Source organism: Martes martes (assembly GCF_963455335.1).
Source record: "Martes martes genome assembly, chromosome: 2".
Classification (NCBI taxonomy): Eukaryota; Metazoa; Chordata; class Mammalia; order Carnivora; family Mustelidae; genus Martes; species Martes martes.
This window is the reverse complement of record NC_137889.1, coordinates 152,232,755-152,259,500: the sequence shown is the minus strand read 5'-3', so window position 1 is coordinate 152,259,500 and position 26,746 is coordinate 152,232,755. Positions and strand designations below refer to the sequence as shown.

Genomic DNA, 26,746 nt, shown 5'->3' with positions numbered 1-26,746 from the left:
CTTCCGCCACCTACCGCCATGCTGTGCTCCGCAGGCATCAGAATGATTAACACACTCTTGGCTTTCTGGACTGCACCTCCAGGGGGAAAGGCAACCACTCAGACAGGCTGTTGTAGTTCAGTGGGTCGGAGCCAGGGGACAGTTGGGGAGCACAGGGGAAGGAGACTACCCAGGATGGGGATGGAGAGTGTGTTACTGTGATTTCTAAAAAGAAATCTTATTTGATATTAGTCTCATTTTTGACGCACTGCTCCTAAAACTCTTGGAAATTCCTAAGCGAGGAGAGCAGCCAAAGTGTCTTCTGTTATGTTAATGAGGAAGCTTGGGGACCCCACTGAGGATTAGGGGGCTGATTGCCAGGGGAACCCACCTTAGGATTTGAGGGTTGGAACTTTCAGTCCCACCCCTGACCTCTGGGGAGGGGGGAAAGGCAGGAGATGGATTCAGTCACCAGTGGCCAATGATTTAATTAATCATGTCTATGTAACGAAGCCTCTTAGAAACCCTAAAGCAGAGAGTGGGCTCAGAGAGCTTACAGGTGGGTGAACACTGCCACATACCACAAGGGCGCCGCGCCCCAATTTCATGGGGACAAAACCTTCTGTGACCTCTTCCTACATATCTCTTCATCTGGCTATTGATCCATATCCTTTACTATCCTTTGTCACAAATTGATAACCTAGTAAATAAACAGGTTTCCTGAGTTCCATGAGCCATTCTAACAAATTGAGGGGTTGTGGGACTGCTGATTTATAGCCCGTTGGTCAGGAGCACAGGTAATGACCTAGTCTTCCAGCTGGCATCTAAGACTCGGGGCAGTCTGATGGGACTGAGCTCTCACCCTGTGGGATGCTCTCTCTCTCCAGGCAGAGAGTGTGTCAGGATTGAGTTGACTCATAGAACACTGTCCTCCATTGGTGTTCAGCATTGCTTGTTGGTGTTGGGAACCCACTGGTCCTCCCCCCGCCCCTCCCTGCCCCCACACAAACACCTGCACTGTGACTGGTATCATTACCTTTGAAGATAGGGTGAACATGGGCCTTTTAGGAGGCTTTAAAACAACCACAACACAAGGAGAGTAAACCTCCCATAGGTTTACTGGAGTCATTCACCAGGGGTGAGTGGTTTGATGTAAACCCTGAGTGTTCAACTTTGCATAGTTCTCACCATGGAGGGCTGCTGAGCAAAAAAGCAGGCAGTGCTGATCTAAACGCTGTGCTGTTCCTGGGGGACAGAGGGGCTGGATCATGGAGTGAGAGAGTTTGGCCCCATCTTCTGTAAAACCTTAGCCTGGACCTTTTCATTCCCATTTCCCTTGGGATAAAAATGTCGCCAACTGCAGTTCTCTGAGCCTTGTAGCAAGTACAAGAGGAAGAAATACTGGAGAGTCTGAAAGGGAGGAGACTTTTCTGTCTTATGAAATAAACTCAGCACCGTTTGACTGAGTTTCCCAGAGGAGGAGTAAAACGGATTCCCAATTTCAGGGAGCAGCAAAGCCAAAGGTGCCACTGTGCTCCCTGGGGCTCTGGTGGTGGGAGGCTCGGTGCTCTGAACTGGAGCCTCCCATCTTTGGTGAAACCCCATTTCTCATTGTTTCCAAAGGCTGCATGGGGAGTGTGGAGGGCCTGAGTCCAGGACCCTGCTGCCCAGGGGTGACTGTCCTGTCCCACCTTTACCTGTCTTCAGTCAGCTCACTTCCCTGCAGCTGGCTGGCACAAAGGAGGGAGATGATGCTTCCTGCATCTTTCCTGCGTGACCTTAGGAAAACTAATTCATCTCTCCCAGCCTCGATTTTCTCTTTTAAAAGATGGGTTATGTCTTTTTAAAATTTTTTATTTATTTGTATTATTTATTTATTCTATTTTATTGAGAGAGAGTGTGTGCATGCACACGGGGTGGGGGGTGCGGGACAGGGAAAGGTCCAGAGAGAGAGGGAGAGAGAGAATCCTAAGCAGAACCCTCCACACTGAGCACAGAGCCTGACTCCAGGCTTGATCTCACAGCCCTGAGATCATGACCTGAGCAGAAATCAAGAGTCAGACACTTAGCCCACTGAGCCACCCAGGTGGCCCAAGATAAGCTGTGTCTTAATTGGAACTCTCTGTTGCAAAACCCCCCTGAAACTGTATTAATTCCCTATTGCTGCTCTCACAAATACCACAAACTTGGTGGCTGACCACATCACAGATTTATTATCTGACAGTTCTGGAGGTCAGAAGTTCTAAATTCAAGGTGTCAAGGTGTTGGCAGGACTGTGTTCCTTCTAAAAGCTCAAGGGATGGATCTGTTCTCTTGCCTCTTCTGGCTTCTGGAGGCTGCCTGTGTTCCCTTGGCTCCTGGCCCCTTCCTACATCATCCAAGTCAACAGTGCAGCATGTAACGTCCTCAAGTATCCCTCTCTTCCTCTCCCTCTCCCCTAGCACCCTCCCTACTCCTGCTCCCCTCCACCACTGCTTCCTTCTTCCATCAGCACCTCTCCTCTGACTGGCTGTCCTGCTTCCTTCCTATAAGGACCTCTGTGACTACGTTAAGCCTGCCCAGATAATTTGGGATAAGCTCTCATTTCAGGATCCTTAACTTATTCACACCTGTAAAACTCCTTTTACCAAGGAAAGTAACATATTCACAAGTTCCAGGGATCCCCACATGGATATCTTGGGGACCATTATTATTTTGACTGCCAGAAACCAACTTGAGCTAGCTTAGGCAATGAAGAGATTTCTATTAAAGTTTACAAAGCTACTCATAGAAACAGCTTTGGGTGTTTGATATATGAGAGACTTTCAATAAGTAATAATAATATGATAATAATAATCAATATGATTATTTATGAAATAATCATAAATGAATTAAGAGAAGAATAATAAGTGAACCAGAGGGCAGAGACACAGCCAGTTCTGGGGACCAGACTAGTCCAGAGACTGGAAAGACTATAGGGACCCTTCCTTCTGTCATTCCTGCTCTTCTCTTCACAGACAACTCTTTCCACCTCCCTGGTCCTGGGGCAGGTGTAAGATGGTCACCCCCCCCCCCTCCCGAATGTGTTAAATCTGGAGCCAACTAGTCAGTGTCTGTCTGTATGTTATTTGCGCTCCCTCTCCCTGGCTTCCTAACCCCAAATTCCCAATGACTGGCTCAACTTGGAACAGGTGTCCACTCTGGCCTAATCAGCTATGGTTTGGAGTTGGGTTCACATGGTATAAAATGGCTGCTGTGGCCAAGCCATCACCAACATCTCAGGTCGTTCTCAGTAGCCCAATAAGCCCTCCACCGAGGAGTATGAATGCTCAGTGCGCCCTGGTGCATAGGAGGAACTTGGCAGAGGGGACAGGTCCCCTCCCCCGTGCCCGCTTTATCCCACTTTCATCCACAGGCCACGGAGGAGCGCTTGAAGAAGGAATCCAGCCACAGCCTCCAGATCCAGCACCAGGCACACCGATTGGAGCTCCAGGCCTTGGAAGAAAAGGCCCAGCAGAAGCTCCAGGGGGAGCTGGAGAGGATGCAGACTCAACAGGCTCTGCTGTTAGGTATACAGCCCGCTGCCCCTGGGAGGGTCTAGCTACCTGGCAGGGTCCACACGTGGAGACCAGGGCAAGATGGGGCCCCCATGTTTGGAGGCACACAGGCCGGGGTGACTTTCCGGGCTCTGCCTCCAACTAGCTGGGAGACCTGGGGTAGGGGTGGGGATTCACTGTCAGTCTCAGTTTCCTTTTCTAGAAAATGGAGTCACCATTGTCCCTACGCATAGGGATGGTGTGTGGATGTGATGATATTAAATAGAAAGTGCCTAGCATATGACAGGAGCCTGGTGACTGTTCTAGCTGTCCGAAAGCAGGGTGCTCCTGTGAAACATTCCCTAAATCAAAATTGCGAAAAGCAAAGAAGCAATTACCATTCATTTAAACGAACACTCTGGAGCGTTCTCAGACCCCCAAAGTCACTTGTCTTAGGCTTTCCTGATACCACAGGACACATCTTGCGAACGGATGTGCACAGAAGCTGGAGACGAAGTCCAGACGCTCCTGGACACAGCGCCTGGCGCTGAGATGCTGGGTGTGACTCCCGGGGAAGGCGCTGGGGGGCGCCACTCTCGAGGGCCGAGGTGCGCGCCGCTTCCGGACCGCTCGCTGCAAAACCAGCCAAGAACGTTGTTTTCCCTTTTCGCCTTTTTATGTAAAAATGAAAGTCTTCGGATTTCTCTAGGTTAGGGCAAAGAGGTTCTAATGTAGGTCTTTTTTAAAATGAAAGTGGTGTAAGGCGAACCTTGGAAAAGCGGAGGCATCCGTGTTATCATCATCATCATCATTATTCAATATAAGCCAGATCTCTGAGCCTTCGTGACACGTTCATGGGATCGCCCTCAACCTCTCATTTCCATTCTGAAGTTTTCCGCAAATCTGGGGGACTTACGCCTCCAGGCTCCTGCCCTTTGCCTGCCCCAACATCATCCTCGGCAGGAAACTCACCTCCTCTTCAGACATCCAAAACCAGTCACAGGGACCATTCTGGAAGTTACCAGAAGCAGTAAAGATCTCTGGAGCCAAATTGTTTGGGCTTGAAGCCCAGCTCCAGCACTCACAAGCTGCCTGACTTTGGGCAAGTTACATAACTGTTCTGTGCCTCAATTGCTCATCTGTGAAATGGGGATAATAACAACATCCAGCTGGTATGTAGCAAATGCTAGGCTGATGTTCACTGTTATCATTACTGAATATTCCCACATTGCATGGCTGGCCCTCGAAGCCTTTTTCTGGCTTTGTAGATCATCTTTTCCCTCATTTTCTCCTTTATTCTCATCTTCCATCTCACTCTAAAGAGCAAGACAAATGCCTCTCCTTATTTCATGCCTAGCATTAAAGACCATATTGGCCTCATTAAATACATATTTTTTCAAACCCAGGCAGGGTTCTCCTTAAGAGAATTTTGGGAAAGAGCATTTTCTTTACCTCCATAAGTGATTACCATCTACCTGCTGCTTGGTTGAGCTTTTTCATTAGACAGTGAGTCCTGCAAACTGCACATCAGCACATCACCTCTGCCCGTTTCTGGAGGAAGTGACATGGGGAGAGAGAGTCCCATTAAGTCCCCAGTTAACATCCAAGTGGGAAATGCTAGAGTTGGCATCATCTAAGGAAGATGGATTACACAAGATAAAACCCATGTGTCTCAGATACAAGACAAGATTCATGTTGATCATGTTGAACACCACTGGTGATTCCAGCACCCAACAGCAGCTGTCTCTACCGCCACTTCCCTTGTCCCTCTGATCCCGCAGCAACCTGGTCCTGTCCTGGACAAAAGATTCAGGAGAGAGCCTGGGTACGTGCTGGGATTCTCAACATAGGCCCAGGAAGAAGGGGCTCCATGAACTCTCTTAGGATAATAGAAAGTCGCTGGCTTTGTGGGTGCTATGGGGGGGGCTACCATGACAGGATTATTAAATTAGACATTCCTGGTCCCAATTACTGTGATTCCACTGTCTGTGTGAAACACGTTTGACCTGCAGTGTAGGTCAGTGTGTGAGGGTTAGGGAGTGTCCATCAGATTACCTGATCCACTGGGGTGGGGACCCGGCCATGCTGGATGGACAGGTGGATGGGTAGAAGGACGGAAGGGCAGGTGGTTGTGTGGATGGATGAATGGATGGATGGATGGGCTGATGGACAGATGGGTAGGTGGATGTGTAGAGAGGTAGAGTGGATGGACAGATGGTGGAGGGAGGGAGGGAGGGAGAAGGGGAGGGAAGGAAATATATTACAGAAGAGGGAAGGGTAATAAATGAACCCGCTCTAGTTACGCTTTACTAAAGGGTTTTATTGAAGATATTTTTGTGATAAAGGATTTCAAAATACTGAGTTGGGTTTGGGCTTTTTAAAGAAAAGAGGCTATAGAAATCACTATTAAAATCCTAATGGGGAGGAAAGATAAATCAAGTAAATTTTTCAAAATATCATCAGAATAAGTAAGCTTTGTTGTGTTTAATATACTATAACTTTCAGAGAAGATTAGTAAGTTTACGGGAAGTCTTTTTGCTACAGATACATTTTTATAATATCATTAATTTCCACTCTAAACATCACTTGTTTATTTTACCAACATATGTTGAACATGTGTTCTGTACTAAGACATCTAAGTCTACAGGGTATCTCATGGCTTATGGAATTCTTGGAACAATGTTTCAGCAATCCTTTGCAGCAACAAAAATAGAGTCCCAAAAAGTCCCTAACAGAAAAGGAAAATATCAAATTTACTAGCACTTGAAAATGATCTTGTCTTTAAAAAGTAATAGCTCTTCCTTCTCCAGAGTCCCTCAAGCAGGAGCTGTCGGAGCAGCGGGCCGCCTGCTCCGAGCACCAGAAGGACCTGGAGGCGCTGCAGGCTGAGCTGAGGTCTCTGGGCGGCTTGGGCAGGCGGCGGGCGATCGCCCAGTGTCCAGGGGACAGCGAGGACCACACCATCCCTGCCGAGGTCAGCACCGCATTCTGCCCACACTGCACCCCTCTTGCAGTGACATCAGGGCTACAGGGAGAAAGTCATAAAGGAGGGGCTCCAGGGGGTCATCATTCACTTCTGGAATGGGGAAGACGCTTCTTCCACAGTCCTGGGAGATCCTGGATGGGTCTGCAGCCTCCCATTTTGAAAAGCAAAAAACAAGTTTTAAGCGCTGTGAGTCATTTTAAATTCAGACACAATAGTATTTCAGAGTGGCGTTGCGACATGGGCCCTAGAATCAGCCAATTGGGGTTACTCCTTCAAATCTGCAGAGGATGTCTCAGAATGCCTCCTCAGACAGTCTCCCTGCCTTAACCTCCCTGCTTCCATCAATGGAAGCCGCCTTTTTGTCACCGAGGTTCAACACCAACTCTCCTTGAACTTCCTAGTCAGACTTGGCCCCTCAGCCCCTTCCTTGTACATCCATATTCCCACCTGGCCAGCAGTGCCGTGACTTCCTAACAGCCCAGACTCTCTCCCCTGCAGCCCACTGTGTACTATACGGTGACAGGTATGCATCTATATAAAGCTTCAGTGACTCCCTCCTGCTATCAGAACGACTTCCAGATGCCTGGCGAGGAAAAGCCTTCACCCACTGGCCACACTTCTTATCTTCAGCCTTACTTCCCTCTGCTCTAAATGTGGGCCCAGCATCGTGCCCCTGGGCCTTTGCATGTGCCTGATCCCTGCTTGGGACACCTTCCTCCCTCCTCAGGGCCCAGCTCACCCTCTGGGCCAGGGGTCTCCCTTCCGATCTGAGTATATGTGCTATCGAGGTGAGGCTCTGGGGACCTCCCTTCCACACCTGTGGCCTCACCCATCTCTGAGCTCCCCCAGCACTTCTGTTATAGTCCTGCCGCTCTCATGTCTACTGCATGACCCAGTTAGGCAGCCATCATATCATGGATGTTCTTTACGGTTGTTTTCAACTGGACCAGGAGTCTTTTGAGAACCAGGCCAGTCTGCCTCATTTCATCTCCACCCCCACTCTCCACATGGGCGCAACACCAAGTCTGTGGGTACGGATGATTAGTTGGTGTCCCAGCCCCGCTGGAGGTCCCGGGAGCATGGGATTCTTCACTCAAGATATTGTCAGTACCGAGCACCTGAAGATGATTTGTGTTTCATGAAGAATATTAAATGATGAGTCACAGGGAGCTCTGCCCAGTAAAGCGTAGCAGAGGAAAGACAGATCGTGTTCCAGGAAGTGTTCTAGATCTGTTGGAGTCAGCCATACGCATGGAAGGGGGCAGGGGAATTGTGGGATTGTGACGTCTGTGACGACAAGCTCCCTGGGTGCCATGGATAGAACCCTGGGATCACTGGGTAGATGAGATGATACCTGGCTGCCACCAGGCACCCTCCCTCACCTTCACCTCGTTGGAGGGAAGCTCGGGACCCTCTGGGAAGAACAGCAAGGCCCCAGAGGAAAACTCACACAGAGAAGAAACATGGGGGTATTAGCAAGGAGGAACAGCCCCAGGCAGCAGAACCGAAAGAGGGAAGGGACAGATACCCCATACAAGGATGCATCCCTAAGTTGGCCCCCACTGCAGGTAAGTGGTATCCCACCTGCTGGGATCTTCTGAGGAGCTCTGTGAAATAATTATCCTCTCTGTCCGAACTAGGGACAGACAGGGATGCATTTATACATCAGGCTCTCGCATTAGTCAAGGGTGGTCCCACAGGACCTTAACCAAGCTCCTCCAGTGCCTGGCGCCCAAGAGCCCATGAGTGTCATGCAGACGCAAGCCCCAAGGCAGGAGGCAGGAAGCGTAAGGCGTGTCCCACAGATGCTCCCTGTGCCAAGCTGCTCAGTCCTCCGACATGAGCAAATGCAGAAGCCTTCAGGCACGTTTTAGCGGCCTTGAAAACCCTAGCGTTCCCTAAGCAGGAGTTAACTCTGATCCCATTGAGTTTGGACATAGATCTTCGAATTTCTATCTGAACCACTGGCATTCAGGCGCCATTTCATTTAGCAAGCATTTATTTGGCACTTACTGGATGCCAGCCACGGAGCAGGCGCCAGAGGACTGGAAAACTGGAAGGGAGATGGTGCCTTCCCGGACCGCTCCCGGGCTGGCTGAGGAAACCACAGCGCGTTGCCCTGTGATCTCTTCACAGCCAGGATTCGGATTCAGTGATGGCAGAGAGTAGAAAGGAGAGGAGAGAGGAGAAACCTGATCTCTTCTTCCCCGAAGCAATGCTATTTCGGTAGGGAGGGCTCTCTGGGCAGAGAAGGCAAGGAGGTCTGAAAAAACGGGCAGAGTGGTTGGCCGGTTTTTATTTAAGCCACGTTCTTGGCTGACCGACCTTATTAAGCTTCGTGAGAGCCGGATGTGGCCAGTTCTCAAAGCGGGAAAACCTGGAGCCTGGCTGTGAGCTCCTGAATCCGGAGCAGGAGGCTGGGCGGAGCACTGGGTCCGGCTTTGCGCGGCACGTCTGGGCCCTCTGCGCCTCGTCCGCCTTGGCGCCCCCTGAAAACACCCCTCCTGGGTCCTTTCTCCCCAGGACGGGGCCGGCCTGGGCCAGGCCCGCTCTCCGGAGGGCGCCGCCGAGCCGGGTCCGAGCCAGGCGTGCGCCCTCTGGGAGGAGAACTCGCAGCTCAAGGACGCAGTGCAGCGGCTGCGGGCCGAGGTGGAACAGCACCAGCAGGAGGCGCTGCAGCTCCGCGACCAGCGCAGGTGGGTCTCCAGGCAGGGGAGCTCCCCGCCCACCCTAGCTCCCCGCCCACCCTAGCTTCCACCACTGCTCGGTGGCGAGCCTCTGAGATCTAAGGCTCCCCGCCTCACCATCTCCGCAAAGGAAAGACTCCTTAATGCTAGCACGTCACTGATGTTACTCCAGACCCATGAAAAGTACTAGTGCTTTCGGCTCAACCCTGCAGAGGATTTGCCCTGGAATAGAAAAGGGAATCCTACTTCCCTACAAACAAGGAATTTATGGAATCAGACCTGACCATACCAAAAGCATCTTCAAAACCAGCCTTAGGGAGACAGGGCGATGGAATAGTGCAAACGGTGCTGGGCACTCTTTAGCTGTGTGAGCTCCCTGAGAGTCAGCTAACTTCCCCTAGACGGTGCCGTCGTCTGCAAGTGGAGGTAAGAACACCAGTTTTCAGGGCTGTCGTGGACTGCAGTGAAACATAAGCAGGATTTTGCACCGGCCCTGGCCTGGAGGAAGCCCTTGGTAAACCGTGGCGGTTACTGTTATTACCTAACCCAAGCTGGATAGCTTCTATCAGTTCTGAATTCACAGCTCTTTCACCCCGTTGCTAGAAAGTTTATAACTACAGATGGAATGCTGGGGTAGGAGGTGCTGAGAAGGGGTCCCAAAGGCAGGGTTCTCATGGACCCCACAACTCAGAGAGCCCAGGTCTTCTTCCCAGTGTCCTGACCTCACATTCATATAACCACTCCTCCAGACTGTCTCCCCAGCCCAGCCACCCCGCGGAGGGTGGAGAATCCCCAGTGCCCATGAAGTTCAGTCCCCAGAGCCCAGGCCAGCCTAGCTGAGCTCTCACCCCCCTGCAGGCTGCTAGAGGAGGATCAGCAAGCCCAGCGAGCCCGGGAGGCGGAGAAGCTACGCCAGGAACACCGGAAGGAGATGCAGGCCATGGTGGCAGATTTCAGCAGTGCTCAAGCCCGGCTCCAGGCCCGGCTGGCTGCCCTGGAAACTGAGTAAGCGAGGTCTGGGGCCCCAGGTTGTGAGGGGGTAGTCGATGTACATTTTATTAGGGTGACCAGCCCATCCCAGTATGCCTGGGACTCTCCCAGTTTTGAAACTACAAGTCCTGAGTTCCAGGAAGCACCTCAGTCCTGGGTACATGCGGAGAGCTGGTCCCCCTCACTTTGGGAGCCTGCATTCTCTTTGTGCAGAGCACTGGGATTTTGTGAGGAATGGGCACTGCCTTGTGGACTTGGTTTGACCCTCACACTGGGAAGAAATCAGAAGGATCAAGGCTACTTTTTTAAACATTTGCCCCTTCTCACATGCCTCATCTCATTGAATCTTTACAGCAGTCCTTCACGATGGAAACTGTTACTCCCCCAGACAGATAACAGATAAAGGAACCAAAGGGCCTTGTGCATGTTGGGATGCATTCACTGATTTATTCAACAGATGTTTATTAAGAGCCTACTGTGTGCCCTGCCCTATTTTAGGCTGGGAACTGAACAAAGACTATGCTCTTATAGAGCTCACAAATTCTAGATGGGGATTCAGACAAGAAAGAAGCAAATAAACATTTGACTCATATTAGATAGAGAAAGTTCTGGAAGAAATACAGGATCTGTGTCTAGGGAGTGGCAGCGGTAGGCCAGGAAGGCCTCTCTAAGGAGGTGACACTTAAGCACAAGCAGGTGGGGGGACTGAGAGAGCCATTTAGAGGAAGAGCATTCCCAGCAGAGACAACAGCAAGTGCAATGGCCCTGGGGCCTGCTTCATGTGCCTGAACAGCCAGGAATAAGTGAGAGGGTGAGTGGTAGGAATTGAGGTAGGTGGTGTAGCTGGGAGGGATGAAGGAGACCCTGCACTAAACAGGAAGGAGTTTGGATGTGTTCAGAATTCACTGGGAAGCCATTGCAAGACTTTGAGCAGGAGTGACATGGCCTGATTTATCTTTTAATGGGGTCATTCTGGCTGCTGGGAGAAGAGAGGGGGGTAGTCAGGATTAGCAGCAGAGAGACCAGTTGGAAGGTGACAGGTAAAGCCACTTGTCTAAGGTCAAGCAGCACTGAGTGAATTTAAATGTCACTGGTCTGACCCTTAGTTCATGCTCTTTAAAAAATGTTCTCCACTGTCTCCAATACAAAGCAAATCATGAGAAATCCAGAGTGGAAGGTTTTATGAGCTACCACCTAGTGGGCACTTACCACATGCCAGGCTTCCAATATCTCACAAAATCCTCACAACCACCCTGGTTTGTGCCCATTTTGAAGAAGAGAGAACCAAAGGTCACAGGGAAAGGCTACGGACAGGGTCACATAGCTAGAAAAAGTCAGAATAAGAATTAGATCCCAAGTCATCTCGCCCTAAAGTCCTGGCTTCTTATCAGCTACAGTCCATAGGTCACAAACAGCCATAACCCTCCCCCCACCATGCAGAGAGTTATTTCTCTCCAGCTTCGTGTTCAAAGGGCTAGCTGGCTCTGTTCCAGCTGCCCCACTGCTCCGCCGGAGAACCGGCGCATGCCGCGTTCTGTATCGGCCAGCAGGTGGCGCCAGAGCCACGTCGGCATTAGCCCTACTGTGGCAGCAGCGACGGAGAGCGTGGGCATTTGGCGGGGGATTGAGGGGCATTATTTTGCGGAGGCCTTTGTCCAGTGACATCCCTGGTTCTTGAAGCTTCACTGAGAGCAGCGTGTGTATCACACACAGGCCTTTGGTTCCTTGGCCCCGCAGTCTCCGGAGAAGTTCAGACTGGGAGTTGAGGTCCTGGTCTCCCCCTGGAGCGCTGCAGTCAACTCAGTGGGGGGCCCTGGGCAAGCTCCCAGGGCCTCAGTTTCCCCTTTCGTGAATAGAGAGATTAGCTGGCCAGGTTAAGCTCACAGCAACGTCCCCACCACATCCACCTGTTTGTTGTTGGATAATGACAGTAAGGAGACTAACTGCATGCCTGCTCCAAACAGACTGAAAGATTCTGGAGAGAAGACAGGGAAGGGGGCGTCCAGGCCAGAGGACGTTCAGCTCATAGGCCGTCTGCAGACCCGTCTGAAGGAGAGAGAGGAGATCATCAAGCAGCTCATGGTGAGGCTGTCAGGGCAACCAGGGGCTCTGCAGAGTTCTTCGGGAGAGCCATTTTACTTTGCTCAGGGCCCTTCGATTTTAATCCTGATAACCCTAAAATTCCCTCCAGAAGATCCTTGATTCCTTTTGTCTATGATCTAAAAAACAAAACAAAACAAACAAAAAACATATGCCTGAAAAAAAATACAGGAAAATAGATGCAGAAAAAGCACTCAAGTCCCACAACATCTACCTGACATTGTTTTGTTTTGTTTTTAACCTACAGAACTGGAAAAATCTAGAATGGCTTGCCTTCTGAATTTTAGTAAATCAAGCCAATTATTGTTTATTGATCTTCCTTTTGCAAAAATGACTACCTGTTTTGCAGTTAGCAAGCCACCCCCTGGGCTCTTAGTTTTCTCCCTCTGGTTCTGTATCCAACAGCCACCAAAGCCTAAGGCTGTTTCTTTGGAATGCCCCACCCTCCATCCACTCCTGCCCTGTCATAACCCACCCACCTCATATCCCTGTCTCCCGATAGCTGTATCCATTCCTTTGGGCACTAACCCACCTCTCCCTGCTCTCTGGTCTGGTTGAGAGCTGTATTACCGCAGCTGAACTGGCTAGGACTGCTTCCCCTGGCTTACATTCAGCCCTGGAGACCGTGGGTCTTGACTCACTCCTGTCAGTGTAGCCCACTACGGGGGACATCAGTCCAGCCACCTCCCCCCACCCCATCTCTGCCTCCACCACTTTAGTCCAAGCCCCTCTCACACACAGTGGAGAACCACTGGTCTCCCACTCAAACCTCCCCCACATGAACCAGAGCAATCTTAGGAAAATATATCACATGATAGCACGGCTCTATTCAGCACTTCCCATGGCCTCCCATATTCTCCAAGTAATATCTACATCTTATTGTGGCGTCAGATCCTCCCACAAGTACAGCCATGTGTTTCAAATCTCACTCCCACTCCTATTCCTGACCATTCCCATCATATTAGTACACTGATGAGACCATCAGGAAAATTTCACCACTAACTGAAAATTAGATATTAAGGAATAGCTTGTTTGCTAAATGTGACAGAAGTATTGTGGTTAACTTTTTGGTTTGTTTTTTTTGTTTTTTTTAAGAATCCTTATCTCTTAGAGATACGTATTGATGTTTTTACAGATGAAATTATACAATGACTGGAATTTGCTTTAAAAATAATACAGCATGGGGCGCCTGGGTGGCTCAGTAGGTTAAAGCCTCTGCCTTTGGCTCAGGTCCTGGGATCGAGGTCCTGGGATCGAGCCCCACATCCAGCTCTCTGCTTGGCAGGGAGCCTGCTTCCCTTCCTCTCGCTCTGCCTGCCTCTCTGCCTACTTGTGATCTCTGTCAAATAAATAAATAAAATCTTTAAAAATAATACAGCAGGAAAGAAAAAAGTGGATAATGATACACATAAACAATGGCCATATGGTGTTTGTAGCTGGAGTTTTCTCTCCTTATTATTAACTTTCTGCAGTAGACTCTTTTCAGATGCTAAGAGTACCTGGACATATATATATATGTATAGTGTTTCAAATAAGCTTTCTCTTTCTTATACAAGAGAAGCTAGGGACTCAAAGGACACAGGAGTAAAGCTGCTTTCTCAAAGCTTCCCTGGACAGCAGCTTGATCCCCGGTGACCCCTGCTGACCTCCCCTTCCCTCCCCTGGGCTTTCTTCTCCTTGTGCTGTGATCTGCCCTCACACAGCCATTTTCCTTCAGGTCAAATCCAGTGCTGTATAGTTAGGCACATGTAGACTCAGTTGTATTGTTTTTCCAGGAGGAGAGAAGATTTCACTATGCAGCCTTCCCCAGTGCCATGTCCCATCGGAATCGGTCCTTCTCTTTCAATCCTCACCCAGGATATTTGACCCCTTCCATGAAGGTAAATTGGTTTCCTGGTTTCAAGCATCACACAATTCTGCTGGTTTTGTTTTCCTAAAGGTAACTGTAGCTTATTTGTCAGTGGGCTGGCATACATTCAGAGGGATACCCACTAAAAGCAAGACTCACAGGAAATACTCCAAATTAGTAGCAAACAGTATTTGTATCTGGCTAAGTGGATTATGTGTACTTACAATTTTTTTTATTTTTTATGGGTTTTTGTATTCTCCAAACTCCCTATAAATAAACATGTCACTGTTAATAACGGTTATGTCTGGGTGATAGGGAGGAGAGTAAAGAGCAGGCATCTCCCACTTCTTAATTTTTTAATCCCTGTATGTTTTCGCAAGTTGTTATAATGAAAATATTCACATCCAAGTCTCTCATCTGCTATCACGAAATCTTAAAAGTGCTAAAAAATATTTTTTAATAGTTCAAAGGACAATAAACCTGATGTGAGCTCATTTATAATTTTTATATATGCCCTTCAGTGCAACAAGATCTAAGTTTCACTCCAGAAATATTAACACATTTGAGGACAATGGGCCCAGCCCCTGCTTGGGGTTTTAGATGGCCTTCTAAAGCCTAAAACATTTTTTTTTTAAATTATAAAACACACCTATCCCCAGAAGTTTCTGATAAGAAATTGTAAACCTATGTGTTTGTTAAAACATAAAGTAGACTGGAGGAAAAAATGCTTTAAAAAATAACATGTAAGGGGTGCCTGGGTGGCTTAGTTGGTTGAGTATCTGCCTTCAGCTCAGGTCATGATCCCAGGGTCCTGGGATTGAGCCCCGTGTCCGGCTCCCTGCTCAGCAGAGAGTCTGCTTCTCCCTCTGTCCTTCACCCTGCTTGTGCTCTCTCATGTACACTCTCTCTCTCAAGTAAATGAAATCTTAAAAACAAACAAACAAACAACAAACAAACATGTAAGTATACAAATTCTCGCCTCCTCTCCCATATAGTTTTGGCTAGGTAGGCCTTTTTGCTTTTACAATAATGCCTCTTTGGGGTAGCACTAAAAAACCTTCCTTCTAATACAAACAGAAAAAGAAGATGGAGGAAGTGCCCAGCCGAGTGGTCAGTGTGCCAAACCTCGCCTCCTATGCAAAGAACTTTCTGAGTGGTGATCTGAGCTCCAGGATCAGTGCTCCTCCGATAACTAAATCACCCAGCTTGGACCCAAGCCCTGGCTCTGGTCAGCCTTACAAACCTCCCCAGTCTCTAGATGTGAAAACTGCCACAAGGTAAGGGCTGGGGTGGGAGGGGAAGCTGTGATTTCCAGTTTCCATTAATAGGAGGGGAATTTGGATTCCTTTCTGGCACCTCTTAAATATCCGGCATTTGGGCAGATATAAAGAATGGCAAAACAAGCCCTGTCTTGGACAAATTACAATCAAGCCAAAGGGTTGTGTAAGAGGAAGGAAGTATGTCATTCTTTAGAAGAGGTACTATCTTGGTACCAAATTCCAGAAAGCCTTTTTCCATGGATTAGGTAAGGGACACTCAGCTGCCCGTGTCACTGTGGCTAACACAGAAGAGGGACTCTCATCATCTGGCCCTGAAGTCTGGATTCAAATTCTGATCCTTCTTGTTCTTAGCTAGGTTGCCTTGGGCAGATTACTTGACCTCTCTGGATCTCCATTTCCTTACCTTTAAAATGATGATAGTATAGCATCTCCCTCATCAAACTGATGTGGGACTAAAGGGATGAATCTGTGGAACATGCTTTAGCACAAGACCTAGTACAGAAAGTATATTTCCACTGTTATTATTAAGGTTATTTCCCAAGATTTACTGTATCATCTTGAAGTTGTAAGACCTCTTAATCTATGGGTTTGGGAGCTCATTCATGATGTTCTCAGACACCATCTTACTTTCCCAGAAACCCTTGCAACATGTTTCTTTCAGGAATATGAGTTTTCCCTTTATTAGTGCTCCCTCCTATCCAGTCTTCCATTCAGAGGCAAAATTTTACATTCTGGGCTTTGAATTTTGCATTTCAGAAAGGGCTCCTTCTAAAAAGTTCCTTTTCCAAAGGCCCGCAACCCCGTCTACTTGGACAAATGGGGAGGCACAGCCCTTTATGAATATTGAGCTAGACGGAGCCTCTGGCAGTCACCAAATGAGTCCAGCCCTTTTGTTTCACAGCTGGGGTAACTGAGGCTTGGACCCCTGAGCACAGCCCTCTCAAACTGCTAGAGCCAACTCCTGACTCTGGTTTCATCTCAGTAGCACACACCTGTGTGTAAAGCTTCACAAATGCAGACAGAGACCATTCAGGCAGGTATACATCATACTTTCTGGCTTACTGTCTCTTTTCAATTTATTAGGCTAATTCCACTGTCTTATTGAGATGCTAGAACACATTAGATAGCTTTTAGAGAAGTCAGACATTGTAAGGCTGCAATGATTAACTATTTCATTCCCTTTTTTATGAGGTTTATAGTTTATTTGTGCCTGAAATAAATAAGGTTGCACGATATGGCTCATTAGTCTAAAGTAAAACTGGAGACCGTGGTTTCAAAATGGGAATTGGATGTTCCCTCCCCACCCCCACCTTTCACAACTTGCTTCCAGCTATGAATGTTGGCCAGTTACACTGTACTGTCTTTCCAAGAGTAACGAAGCAGCTTTCTTTCCCTGAAAGATAGTGGGGTATTACGGTGTTTGCTGAATAATTTTCAAAACCATCTAAGAAACCCTTTTTGTTTGTTGGTGTGTTTCTAGGACACAAGATGGTGAAACAGCCCAACCCAAAGAAGTCCAGCAGAAACAGAGCTCTGCCCACCAGGAATGGTTTACCAAGTATTTTTCTTTCTGAACTGGTTCTTGGGATTCATCAGAAAGAGGACATTTGAAAAACATTTCTTTTAAAGCATCTGATTGAAGGAATGAACTAAACAACCAACCAACCAAATAACTTGCTTGTGATATGGTTTATATATATTAGCCAAAACAAATTTTGGCCTTAACATTTCATACTATTTCATTGTGACACCAGTGCTTAAAAAAAAATTCTTGCCATTAAGGTAACCCTCCCACCCCAAAAAGTGTTATCAAAAGGCACCCTAGGAAAATATTAATGTTGCTGATAACATTCACATTGTATTTCTAGTATCCAAAAGGTTTCATTCCATTTTATGGAATATCAGGCTTTGTGATTTCCATGGTCTACTCTAAAAGTGGTTTCATTTTTCCTTAGAATGCTAGTCATCTCCACTTAAAAAGTATTTCTATGTAAATGACACAATTCCAAAATGCACATTCAACCTCAGTAGGAAGAAGAATAAAAGTTCAAGATACTCATGAAAGCCAATTAAAAAAACAAAATGAGGCAAAACTAGGAGTGGACTACAGCCGACCTTGGCATACCTGGATTGAATGCTTTGACTTTATAGCTCCAGGACATGAAGACTACATGTAGACTACAGAGGGAATAACACCTACCTCAAAAGGGGCTTTACAAGAATTAAGCAAAATATTATGGGGAATGATACCAATCATGAATTGGAATTAACCACTGCCAGATTTTTTCCGTAAATAACTGAGCCTTGCCCCATCACACATCTCAGTTTCAATGACTATAGTTTCAATTTGGTCACTTGTCAAGGTTTCTAGAGTATTCTATGAAGTCAAAGATCTACTGAACTTGTGGTCTTTGGGCTTGGGCCCTTTGCCTCATGGTGCATTGCTTCTCCATTGCATGGATGCTCAGTACATTAAAGGGACTCAGGACTGGCCATTCACGGTGCTGACCTGTCAGTCCACACTGAATTGTCTGACCTTCTGACAGAGAAGTGCAATTTGACAAGACTCAATACATTTGGGCAAAATATGTTCTCAGTCCTTTGGTGCTGGCCACAGGTGGCCATAAACAGTTATTTATTCTATGCACTGTCAAACCTTTGCTCTTTGAATAAAACTTCAAACAACTGGGCAATAAAAATGGCTGTGACTTGTATTGTTTTCCCAAAGAAAGGTGAAATTAGATGAAGATGGAGCGTGGAAATAGGACGTTCACATTAACCTCAATTAGATCATCTTCAAATAAAAAGCTGCTTCCATACGTCATTCTGAGAGAAATCCAATTACAACTCACAATTTAATAAAGGTAAAATCACCATCTAATCAAAACATGTGGCCCTATAATTTCTTAAATGACAATACTTGTTCCCAGACATGTAATATACCATGTTATTTTCAGTGTCACTTTTTCTTTAATTATTTTATTTATTTGAAAGAGAGGGAGAGAGTATGAGAGACCACAGGTTGGGGGGCAGCACAGAGGGAGAGGGAGAAGCAGCATCTCCACTGAGCAAGGAGCCCAACTCAGGGTTCAATCCCAGGACCGAGTTCATGACCTGAGCTGAAGGCAGATGCTTAACCAAATGAGCCACCCGGGCGCCCCAATATCACATTTTTTTTAGTCATCTTGTTTCCTGCTTAAGGTGAACATTGTAGGATCATGCTTCCATTTTGTGTTTTAAAAACTATGTATGGATAGCTCTGTTTATTGAAATATTTTTCCAACACTGCAACTCCTGATGACTAGCAAAGCAGGCTGCACCTTGTACAACTGTCTCCTTTAATTAATTCAGCAGGATACAAGCTGCAGGGACAGAATTTTATTGAGACTCTACATCTGTCTGATTTCTTTCTTGGTGCAGCTGAGTGAAAGATGGTTAAATTTCTAGATTCTATCCTGCAATGATACATCTTTGTTAACTAAATCTGTGCATGCTTCTACCATTTATTTCTTTAGGACAAATTCCTTGAGTGAAGTAAAGCATCAAAGGATACATGCTTAAGCTTTCTGTGACATACCAAGATTATCATCCAGAAAGTTTCCATCAAGTTTACACCTTCACCAGCAGTGACTAAAATCCTACCTCTCCATACCCTAGAAAACACTGACAAAGAAACTCAATCTGAGAGAGAAAACGTTCTTCCAGTTCTTGTGTACATAATCTGATTCCATCAGTCTCTCAAGAGTGAGTGGTCCAGACCTGACAGTGATGGCTTGGGGAGAACAGTGGAGATGAAGAGAAATGAACTGATTCAGGATTGAGTCGGGGGGAGAATCAGCAAGATTTGGTGATAAATCTTGGTAGGCCCTATTACGACAGGAGGAAGGGCTAACACTGCTGGAGCAAGACTGTAAAGGAAGATTGCTGTAAACGGTTTCTTAATTAGGGTGGAAAAGAATGAACTCGCCCAAGCAATGGCTGCTATCGTGTACCTGAGCCCTTATCAGCTGCTCTAGCATCAATGTAACAGCCAACACAGTGGTTGCACTTGAGGTTACTTGGTCTTTATACTCATTCCCCAGGATCCATCTGGATTCTGCAAGGACGAGGTTGGCCAGATTAACAACCTTGAGGTTGTAGAACAAAAGTAAAAACAACTTTTAAAAGCTTTGTTTAATCTACACTGAGGGGTTGACCCCAGCTGGATACCCCACACACGTGCACAGACAAGAATGAGTAATAAGTATTATGCATAAAAGATAAATAATAAATGGTCAGTGTATATTCTGAGAGGAACAATGCCTACTTCTCATGAGGGGCTCAGAAACAGATATAAATCTCTAACCCCCAGGGAGAATCAAGCAAGGTCAGCAAAGAGAGAGGAAGTCCCATGTCCCTGGGTGGGGTGCAGCAGAGAGGGCATGCAGAGGCTTCAGGGACCAGGAGGCATCCAGGCCAAACAACCATGAACGGATGGGTATCAACCTTATGGAGGGAGGAGCCTTCAAGGCTGAAGGAATCAAAACAAGTCAGGATACAGGGTGTAGAAGTACTGCCTGCTTAGAAAACAACAGAGCATTTGTTTTCAGTTAGGAGGTGTCATCTAATAAGCGACTGTAAACACAGAGAAAGGAAAATCTCACCTAGGGAGCACCACACTCAATGCCCTTCTGTACTTCTCAAAAGCAGCTCAGTAGCGAATCTCATTGGCCTCTGTAGCCAACAAGAGGGTAAAATGTCTTCCCAAATGCTGAGACGCCCATGATTTTTGAGAACAGGGAGTTTGCTGAGGGTCATCCTGCAGCCCACTCCCCACCCAGAAGCCTCAGTCCCTTGGTATCAATGTCACTTATTAGCAAGAACCATCCTTAGTAGAAAATTCAGCTACAAAAAAACAGAAACAAGAAAGACACAAGCAAACTCAAAATGAAAAGAGATGATCATAGCAAGCTTTAATGTTTCATACTGCATATATGCCTCAAGCATCACAATGAAAACAATGTCTGCCCCCTTACTTACAGTGATTCATCACTGGAGAACATAACAAAATTTAGCTTATTATTGCTCCTACTACACACCTCCACTCCAAAAAGTGGAAAACCACCACACAAAATATAAAGGTTAGCTCAAATAAAAGTCAACATCAACGTAAGGATATTATTATTATGATCATATTATTATGATCCCATATTATGATACCATATTATTACTATACTAACTTAGGATATTATAATCCTTTCAACCTATTTACAAAATATCCTCATTCTAAGAGCTCCAGATGCATTACAAATATCACTGTATTAGATTCTTCTTCTTGAGGTAATTTAAAGTCTTGAAACATGCAAATTTACCTATTTTTCTGCGCAACTACTGAGGGATAATTGTCATGAAAGGCCTACAAACAAAATCCTCACCTTCTGATTCTTAGATCAGATCATACAAGCTAATCTAAAACTGGAAACACGAAGAGACTCATACAAAAACAAAAAGTACAAACAGAAAAAAGAAACATGAAAAGGAAATCTCTAAGTGGTATCACACTAACAGTCTAAACTTTGCTACAGACGGGAAAATTTACTTGATTTACCAAAACTATATAGACATTTTATAAAGTACTCAAAAAATAACGCTTATAAAAATAAGGGGAAAATTTTAGGTGAGATCATCAACAAAAATCATCTTATTCTTTGGCACAGAGTTCTTCCAAAATGTCATGTCCACAAGAAGTGATGTCTGTCAAGACTGTTAAGGCTGACTCACACACCAGATCACCTTCAGACCAGCTCTGACTCAGGTTTGCTTCATTGGTGCAGGGATATTAGCTGATGCCTGCTCGAGGTAGGCCAAGGAGCCCTGAGGGATCTCAGCTGGCTTTTTGTGCTGCACATTGATGTCTTCCAGCACCTGCTGCCAATGCCTCAGTTTTGTCAAGTGCTTCTGGACCAGAGCATCTTTCCGCTGTAACTCATTCCTTAGTTCTGAGACATCCTACAAACGAAGACAACGAAGTAAGAGTAAGCTCATGAAAAGTGAAAACAGTTCCTGATCTGGTAAGAGCTCTAAGAAGTAATTCAAAACAAGAGAATCAATTAAACCACTGTACACCTATTATCCTGCTTGGTTCCACTATCCATAAACAACCTGCAGCAGCTCCTCCAATGGAAGATGCCTGCCTAACACTGGGAGGTTTTATTTTTCGTTTTAATTTCGTAAGTAATACAGATGTTCCAATATTCTAAAGTACCGAAGGGCAGTCTCTTTCCCATCCCAGTCCCCAGGCACCCAATACCTCCACTCAAAGGCTACTGCTGAGATCTAAAACACTGAGAACCTGAAACATATGCGAACAACTGTTTAAAAAGAGTCCAAAACCACTGTTCTATCACTTCAGCATAAAGTGTTAAAATCTCATATTCAAGAGTTTTTTAAATGAATACCAGCATTATAATTCTTTATTAAGGCCTGACCGCAAACACACCTATGTTCTTACTCAAGTGTTCAAATCTGAAAATGATCTGACATGATAAACTAAAAATATCATCTTACCCTTCATGTTTTCAACAGCTGGTATCAGTGAATAAAAAGAATGTTTTTAATTAACTGGGAGGACTTACTTCAAAAGTCCCCAAAACAAGCATTTCAATTTAGTATTTCTTATTAGGGGCATCAGAGGTCTCTTGGGCAAGATGATTCTTCTTCCTTCCACAATACATTTGGCAGGCTTTGGCCCAATACACTAAATGCCAATAAAGCTTCCCAGTCATCATGGCAAACTCAACACATTCCCAAATGCCCCCGTTCAAACAACTGAGATAAATGAAATCCTGAGTCTCAAGGAAGCTGGACAAAACATTTAATTTTTGATTCCTTGAAGAAACTTGAGCCCTTCCTGCGTCTAAGGCAGCTTGGGATATACACACACCCCAGTTTCTGTCCAAAATGAGCTTGTCATCTACATTAATGGCTTCTCCACCTTCTTCAAGCAGAACCTTTCCTGAAGGAAAAGTCTTTCATGAAAGCCAGCAAATTAAACTGCTCTGTTTGAGTCCATCTTTCCTCCACGACCCTCTGGCTCCATTACCTGCCCAGCTTGTCATCAACACTGACAGCTAGCAACATTTGTATTCAATCTACAAAGCCCTATGGTAACTCATGGGAAAAGGATATATATCTCATTTAAAGCACAGATGGAATCCTGACAACATGTGTTTTTCCTAAAAGTTAAGGAGAAATGTGAATTCATACCTCTTTGATAACTTGTTCTGGTTTCTGGACAGATAACTGCAATCTTTTCTGTAGGAAAAAACATTCCGTCTGTCTTGCAATATCCAGAAATTTCTGGATACACTGATCAACACCTTATGAGAAAAAGGCCAAAATAGTAAGAAAAACCCTAGACACGTGTACCTCCCTAATAAATGAACAGTCAAAATATCAAAATGGCACCTTCCCACAGATGTTATCTGGAATTTTAATTCTGGTCACAGCAGTGATATTGACTCCCAACCCCTATGTATTAACCAACATTAAATAGCACATAATTTGTACTTTTATGAGTTGAATGATACCTCAGTACAACACAAAAGTTCTTCTGAAGAGAGATAATCCAGATATCCAGCAACTAGCATCATGACTTCCAGTTAAAATGTAACATGTAAAATATGGTACAAAAAAAGTCAGAAACACTGGTTGCCTCTGAGGCAGAACTTGGGTGAAGTCAGGGAAGCACAAGAGACTTTTCTGCATAACACCTTCAAAAAATAATCAAAACTTAAGTTTTTTGAAAAAAGCAGTATGCATTGTTGGTTGTCACTGACCAAACCAAAATGGAAAGAAAGCTCATTTTAAGTGGTTAATTATGAGTGACATGTCAATTAATAAACTGAACAAAGAACCAGGAGTACACAGAAATGACTGCATAAATCTTATTCCCTGGAAAAGTTCTCTTAGGATACAAATAGAACTGAAACACATCGAGTATAAATTCAGTAATTAGGAATCTTGCTGAAGGTAAGAACATAGTCTACAGAGAGTAAATTCTTACCAGTTCTAATTTCTTCCTGATCCGTGCCATTGACATAGTCCTGACTCACAAGAGAAGCAAAGCAAGCCTGTGTGACCCAAAAAAAAAAGTAAGAAAAAATATGTCATTCACATGTCAAAAATCTTCCTTCAGAGTAAGAAATAACTTCTCTTAAGTCATGCAATGAGCTGACAGAGTCCGAGTTTGCACATCAGCTGACAAGACATACTACTGCTGATGCAGAAACTTGGTACACTGAGTCCATCAGACCCTCAGAGGGAGACCTGCAAATGAGGCTGCTGGTATTTGCTAACACCACCACCTGGTCCCAACTCCTGCCACTCACCCCCTTCCTCGCAGTCCCATTCCACACCAGGACTGACACACAACAGGTTCCTTCACTGTTTGACAAATATTCATCAAGCACTTGCTATGTGGTACCACTGTATTAGCACTGATGGAGGAATGAGAGATAGATGGCCTCTGACTTTAAGGGCCTGGTTTAGTGGTAAATCCTACAAAAGGCACCAGGGGCAGATCCATTGAGGAAATGATACACAATTTGGAAGAGGGGACCTGGAAACCCAGAGAGAACACAAACAGCACATGGAGAAAAAGTCTTCTGTGGTCAGAGTAAGAGGAAACTGCAATGGAGCTGAGAGTTGAATATGCTAAGCTAGGAATACCACAGTAAACCTTCTGGCTTTATCTCAAGATTTACAGGTAGCCACTAAAGGGTTTTAAGCATTAGGGCACTGGTGTCTGCTCTGGCCAAGACTTCTACAAGGCCAGTCTTTCAGCAAGCACTCATGACTGACAGCCACCTCACCTCAATGCTAAATGCTGCTCTAAAGCTTACCAAACCCTCTCCTTTATGGCTTGGCACCACTGCAAAGGCATCTCATCCTTCTCCCAGATAAATTTCGATGTCTTTTAATCAGTTACTTCCAAGTTTTTTAACGTACAGTCCCAGGTAAAAGCATTTTTCCCATGCAGCCCCAATAACACATTCATTAACAACCTATATTCACACTCTACTCTGCTATTATACACAGTATAAAACTCACACGACTAGGACTTAAAATGTGGAAAGGTAGCTGCAATTAAAAGTTATTTTATTTCCACACAATAATGGCTCATCTTCCACTCTAGAGACCACTGAAAGCCATCTTATTTTTAAGCACCTATTTTTACCTCTCCTTTGTCTACCACTCCCCATTTCCCTTGCTAGAGGGGTTAACTTCTTGGGTAGAACTCAGAATCTGGGTCATCCCTGCCTCCTTCACTCTCTCCAGCTTCCCTTCTTTCCCCTCTAGTACCAAATTTCATACAGCAACCCTCACTTAAGTCCATCTCATCTCCAAGAGTCCATTAGTTTGGAGCCATCTGAGGATGGAGCCCAAGGGAAAGAACACAGGACATAGCAGCGTGACGTTACCTGTCCTAGATGAACCAGTATTAAACACGCAGGAGTGAGGGGAAGAGCGCTCAGGGCTCAAAAAAGGATGAACAGGTACAACTGACGGAACCTAGACGGGTCCCGAGGCTGGGGATGGGCAAACTCCAAGCCCACGTGCTTCCAGAAACATAAAAGTTTACAACTGTGCCAGCAGACCTGAGCAGAATGCCGGTCACCACCCAACGTGGAAACTAAAGCAAGTGACTTCCGTTTTCTGAGCCTGTTCCCCTATTCATAAGCCTGATGTGGGCGTCGCTGAAAAGAGACAACTGCCCAGGCGCAGCTTATGTTTCAGGAAAGAAGGTAGGCTGGGAACACAACGCCCCAGTCTCATCTTACCTCAAAAGAAGACTCCAACTCATCCACCAAGGTGCTGTTAGAAGTTCTCGGAGGGCCTGGCGCGGCCTGAAGAAGCGAAGCTTGGCCCCTGGAGTCCCCGGGGTGTCCAGGTGGCTGCCCGGAGAACATACCTCCCAGCGGAGCCGCCATTCCTGGAATGGCGCGCAAGAGGCACCGTGCGGCTGCGCAGGCTGGCGCGCGCGGCTCACGTGACAGCCCTAGTCATGTGACATTGAGGGCCTCCGCAGGCGTCCTTGGGGCTCCAGGGAAACCGCAGGTTTGATAACCCTCGCTTTCTCCTTTTCTGCCGGTAGGCGGTCAGGCTTTTTTCTTTTCCTAATTTAAGAATGAAAGGCTCTAACAGGATTTGGCGCAGTTGTGGGGAGTGGAGAATCAGTAGCTACGGTGGAACTAGCCCTTTCCCCGGAGTCGGGATACTCCTGTGCCAAGTCCCGCCTTTGCACTTGAGATTTGGAGTGACTTTGGCCAAGGTTTTCTCTCTCTGGGCTCAGGTTAGCGATTGGTAGGAGGGAGGCACCCCTTCATTCCACAGTAATTGAGCCCTTACAGTGCACCAGTGACTAATCTACTACTGTGGCTATAACGGGAACAAACTGGCAAAGTTACCCGTAAGTTCTCTGTGCGGAGAGGCGGGTAACAAACACTACGTCTCTGTTCGCCTTAGATATTTATGGTTGCATTAAAGCCACATATGCAATCTTTCAGTAACTTCCTTTTAGCATTCATTTATCTTTTCAGAAGCTAAGGTTTCTTTTCCCATTATATTTAATTTTACAGTTATCCAGCACATTGAGCCTTCCGTGCCCTAGGCTCTATTTAATCTGGGGTTATAACAGTCACCCCAAGTCTCTGTTGTCATGTTTACTGTTTTTGTGGAAGAGAGACAAACACACAAATATATGTATATATATATATATATATATATATATATATATATATATATAGCAATATCTAGTGGAGATAAGTGATAAAAGAAAAATGAAACCCAGTAAGCAAATGGCTAGTGATGGGTTTGAGATGGGTAGCTGTCCTCTCAAAGAGATCTGGGCTAGAATGACTGGAATGAAAATGTAACCAGAAAAGTTTTCTAGACAGAGGGGTCCTTGAAGAAAGAACCCGCCTGTCATAGTTAGGAACCACAGAAAGGCCAGTGGGGCTGGAGTGAGGGAGGCAGGGCAGTAGCAGCTAGATAAAGCAAAGGTTCCCCTTTGCCCATCAGGTCTCAGATCAAAACTCATCTTCCCCTGTCAGTCTAAATTAGCCCACACTTCCAGCCACTTCACCATTTAATTTTCTTTATAGCACTTAATCATTACATGAAATTATGTGGTTCATTTGTCTTCATTAACAAAGTCACCTAACACACATGCACCAACAGGAATGCAAGCTCCATGAGATCAGGGCCTGCCTGTCTTCATCACCTGTATTCTTAACACCCCAAACTGTCAGGCATAATTGTTGACCAAAGAAAAATATAACGCCATAAGGAAACTAGTGGGCTCCAGCAGTTCTCAAACT

General features: G+C 45.9%; 2 protein-coding genes across 2 annotated transcripts in view; one reads left to right on the top strand and one right to left on the bottom strand.

The window, feature by feature from the left end:
• FAM184B (family with sequence similarity 184 member B) overlaps positions 1-18,265 on the top strand; it is a 159,430-nt gene extending 141,165 nt beyond the window's left edge. The window contains exons 11-18 of the mRNA XM_080796825.1: positions 3,374-3,527; positions 6,305-6,468; positions 9,004-9,176; positions 10,026-10,172; positions 12,122-12,239; positions 14,033-14,137; positions 15,184-15,383; positions 16,867-18,265. Of these exons, the coding sequence (XP_080652951.1) occupies positions 3,374-3,527; positions 6,305-6,468; positions 9,004-9,176; positions 10,026-10,172; positions 12,122-12,239; positions 14,033-14,137; positions 15,184-15,383; positions 16,867-16,960 (1,155 nt within the window). The 3' untranslated portion in view covers positions 16,961-18,265. The remainder of the gene's footprint in view (positions 1-3,373; positions 3,528-6,304; positions 6,469-9,003; positions 9,177-10,025; positions 10,173-12,121; positions 12,240-14,032; positions 14,138-15,183; positions 15,384-16,866) is intronic.
• Positions 18,266-20,313: 2,048 nt separating this feature from the next.
• Positions 20,314-25,367, bottom strand: MED28 (mediator complex subunit 28). Its single transcript, XM_080796833.1, has 4 exons — positions 25,208-25,367; positions 23,431-23,497; positions 22,632-22,744; positions 20,314-21,374 (listed from the first exon to the last, which is right to left on the bottom strand). The coding sequence occupies exons 1-4, from the start codon at positions 25,355-25,357 to the stop codon at positions 21,177-21,179; spliced, it is 528 nt and encodes a 175-aa protein (XP_080652959.1). The 5' UTR covers positions 25,358-25,367; the 3' UTR covers positions 20,314-21,176.
• Positions 25,368-26,746: the final 1,379 nt, after the last annotated feature.

Bases quoted from the DNA above. Each gene is read 5' to 3' on its own strand.
- MED28 (XM_080796833.1), bottom strand. From the start codon at position 25,357: ATGGCGGCTCCGCTGGGAGGTATGTTCTCCGGGCAGCCACCTGGACAC. The intron at 23,498-25,207 runs GTAAGATGAGAC...TGGGTCACACAG, and splicing joins AGTTGGAGTCTTCTTTTGAG to GCTTGCTTTGCTTCTCTTGT. The intron at 21,375-22,631 runs GTATGAATTCAC...CTTCGTTTGTAG, and splicing joins CAGAACAAGTTATCAAAGAG to GATGTCTCAGAACTAAGGAA.